Source organism: Tarenaya hassleriana, unplaced genomic scaffold, assembly GCF_000463585.1.
Source record: "Tarenaya hassleriana unplaced genomic scaffold, ASM46358v1 Cleome27, whole genome shotgun sequence".
In the NCBI taxonomy this organism is placed as follows: domain Eukaryota; kingdom Viridiplantae; phylum Streptophyta; class Magnoliopsida; order Brassicales; family Cleomaceae; genus Tarenaya; species Tarenaya hassleriana.
The window spans coordinates 258343-261222 of record NW_010965946.1 but is presented as its reverse complement, the minus strand read 5'-3'; the positions used below and the strand labels follow the sequence as shown (position 1 = coordinate 261222).

The window sequence follows — 2880 nt, the reverse complement described above, 5'->3', positions numbered from 1 at the left end:
CACACACACACACACGGAATGCTCTATGTGTTTTGATCCATGAAACGATCATGTGTTTTTCATGTTTTCAGCACATAAAGCAAAAAAGGGGGAAATGTGTTTCATACCATAGGTTTGGATCTCGAGGGCTTCTTCGAATAAACTGCTTTAGTTGCAGAGAAGCATTGAGGAGATGGAGGATTGGTCCTGATTTGCAGTAAACTTAGCTCCTCTCCTTTGTTCTTCACGTTCTCCAGATTCATAGCCATGGGGATGATGTTCTCTGCTTCATCAGCTCTCCTGTAACAGGGAAACGTCAAACCACTGCAATATCTATCTTTTTATCCACAACATCAAAACCCTGTATATAACATTCATAGCCGTCTACTTACTTCTTCCTTCTACGCTTCTCCTTCCCACTGCTTCCCCTCTCTGTCATCTCTTCAAGCTTCTCTTTACCCACTTCCATCAATGGCGTTCTTTGCTTTCTCGCCTCCGTTTCAGCTTCACTGCAATGTTCATTCGTTTCACCCACTTGGGTTTTCTTAGTATTTGGCTTTACGACAGCTTCCTCTCTCTCAGTCACTCTTGTCGCCAGTCTCTTCAACTCGTGGCAGAACTCAGAGATATGTCCAAGTATGTCCCTCCCGGCAAATAGATTTCTCGCCGACAATGTGCTCTTTAGTCTCGGCGCCGCTTCGTCCCGAAGCTTGTCGTGAGTATTCGTCGTCTTTTTGACTGAACTTGATTTAAGTGCTGATCTCCAGGATCTTGTTTGGTGGCTCGGAGGTGGCGTAGCGAAATTAGGGTTCTGGTTTTCGCTATGGTCATTGTTCGGAGTTGATGGTGGAATAGTCTGTGCATTCTTCCTCGATTTCGCATCACTGAGTAAGAAACGAAATGACTAGTAAGATCAAGACTCGAGATTGACGGAAACTATTCGAAACCCTAAACCTATGAAACTGAGATGTGCAGGTACCTCTGCTTCATATCTCTAGCTGCGGCCCCGCTACTTGGAAGCTTCATAAAGAACAAGCAACGAACAAGAAGCGTAAGAAACATGGGCAATTATCTAAAAGGTGAAACATTGTCTGCAGCCATGGAAGAAGAAAGCAGGCAGAGAAGAGGGAGAAAGAACCCAATAATCAAACCCTAGAATTCCGATTCGAAAAAGGATAAAAAGCTGAAATCTTAGAGACGAACAGAGGGGGGACGAAAAGAGCCCACTTTTCAAACCCTAGAATTGGACTCCATCAAGGAAAAAAAAGTTGGAATCTTTGAGGCACAAACCCAACCTTCGGAGTCACCGGGTTGAATGTGAGGAAGTCCTCAGCTCTCTTGGCATGATCACAATCTGAGTTCAAACAGAGAAAACCATGAGAGGAGAGAGAGAGAGAGACAGAGAGAGAGAGAGATAGGGGGGGTACCAGGTCTGCAGAACCAAGCGTCGGCGTCGACTTCGTAGTCGTCAGGGCTCAAGAAATCGAACCATTTGGGAGCTTGGATGTGTTCGTACAATACATCTTCGACGAAGCGAGAGTCGATTCTCTTCCAATCGATCTTCGCAGGCTCCATTGTTTCAGCAACGACGATGACGACGACGACGAAGAAGACGAAGACGAAAAGATACAGAGGAGACGCAAGAATCTTGAGAAAGAAGAAGGGAGAGAATGTAACCGTTGGAGATCCATGTGCTTGTGACCCTTATGACCGTTGCACATTTTTTTTATTAATTAATTACATAAAACAACAAAATATATATATATATATATATATATATTACTTTTTTTCAAGGAAAAAAAAACTTTTGGGCTTTTCAGCTTCAATGCGTGAAGAATAACGAGAAACTTGAGAAAAACGTACCATCTATGCATAACCCTCCCTGCTTTCATATCAGAACCTGCGGTCGAATACGTCGGTTTAATTTAATTTAATTTGACACGGTTAACATTTGTTATAGCTTTTCTTTCTTTTTTTTTTTTTTTGTGGAAAAGCATTATAATTTTTTCTTTCAAATGATTTACAATTAATGGTTGACAATACATGACATGTTCGAGATTATAGAATTTCGGGTATCTAAACTTTACTCTATTGATACATAAAAAAATGTCAATATCCGTCTATATTTTCAAAAGATCTTTTGAAGATGAAAAAAGAAAAGACAAGACAAGAGAAAGAGATTTCGAAAAAAAAATAGATAATAAATATGTTTATGCATTGATAAACAGTAGCAATTTCAAATATATATATATATATATATATATATATATCTATATATATAAATTTATGTTCAAATAATTTATTGTTTTAAATCTCGAACACAAAGTATTCGAATTTATTATACTACTAATTATGGTATTACATTGATCTGCCTCGATAGATGAGACCAAATAGAAAGACATTTAACGCCGCCAAACCCCAAACCCTAAATCCAAAACGCAAACGCCAAATGTGGGGTAGAGAGTATAGAGAGTATTTGGTTCTTGCCTTGCTGTTACCATCTATAGGAACACAGGAGGTCATTTTATTCAAATAATCCACTCGGATGGCAGCAATTTCTCATGTACACCACTAAAAAAATAAAAACAAAAAATTCAATTTTATACTACTTTTTCGTTCAAAATGTCCGAAATAACCTTTCTTTCATATTTTTTTACGACTTTTATTGCGACTGATATATAACTAATATATGACTAAAAAAAGTATTTATGATTGTATAATAAGTGAAGGTCTAAAAAAACATAGTCATTTTTTAAATTTGAAAGATGTATTTTTTGCCACCTTATTTAGAATCAATTGCATCTGTGTTTAGAATTAATTATGATGTCGCAATTACAATTCCTTTTTGAATGGACAAATTATACGGTTAAATTACAATATAAACAGTATATTAATCTAAAA

The 2880-nt window shown here is 37.6% G+C and overlaps 1 protein-coding gene across 1 annotated transcript; it reads right to left on the bottom strand.

Annotated features, from left to right (window-relative positions):
• Positions 1–6: 6 nt before the first annotated feature.
• On the bottom strand, positions 7–1667 carry LOC104817133. Its single transcript, XM_010546207.1, has 5 exons — positions 1407–1667; positions 1275–1333; positions 959–999; positions 372–863; positions 7–279 (listed from the first exon to the last, which is right to left on the bottom strand). The coding sequence occupies exons 1-5, from the start codon at positions 1552–1554 to the stop codon at positions 102–104; spliced, it is 918 nt and encodes a 305-aa protein (XP_010544509.1). The 5' UTR covers positions 1555–1667; the 3' UTR covers positions 7–101.
• Between the last annotated feature and the right edge of the window lie 1213 nt (positions 1668–2880).

What these genes read in the sequence shown, in the direction of transcription:
- LOC104817133 (XM_010546207.1), bottom strand. Translation starts at nt 1,554, where the DNA reads ATGGAGCCTGCGAAGATCGATTGGAAGAGAATCGACTCTCGCTTCGTC. An exon ending in CGCTTGGTTCTGCAGACCTG is followed by an intron (nt 1,334 to 1,406) that starts GTACCCCCCCTA and finishes GTTTGAACTCAG; the next exon opens with ATTGTGATCATGCCAAGAGA. An exon ending in GCTAGAGATATGAAGCAGAG is followed by an intron (nt 864 to 958) that starts GTACCTGCACAT and finishes TTTCTTACTCAG; the next exon opens with TGATGCGAAATCGAGGAAGA.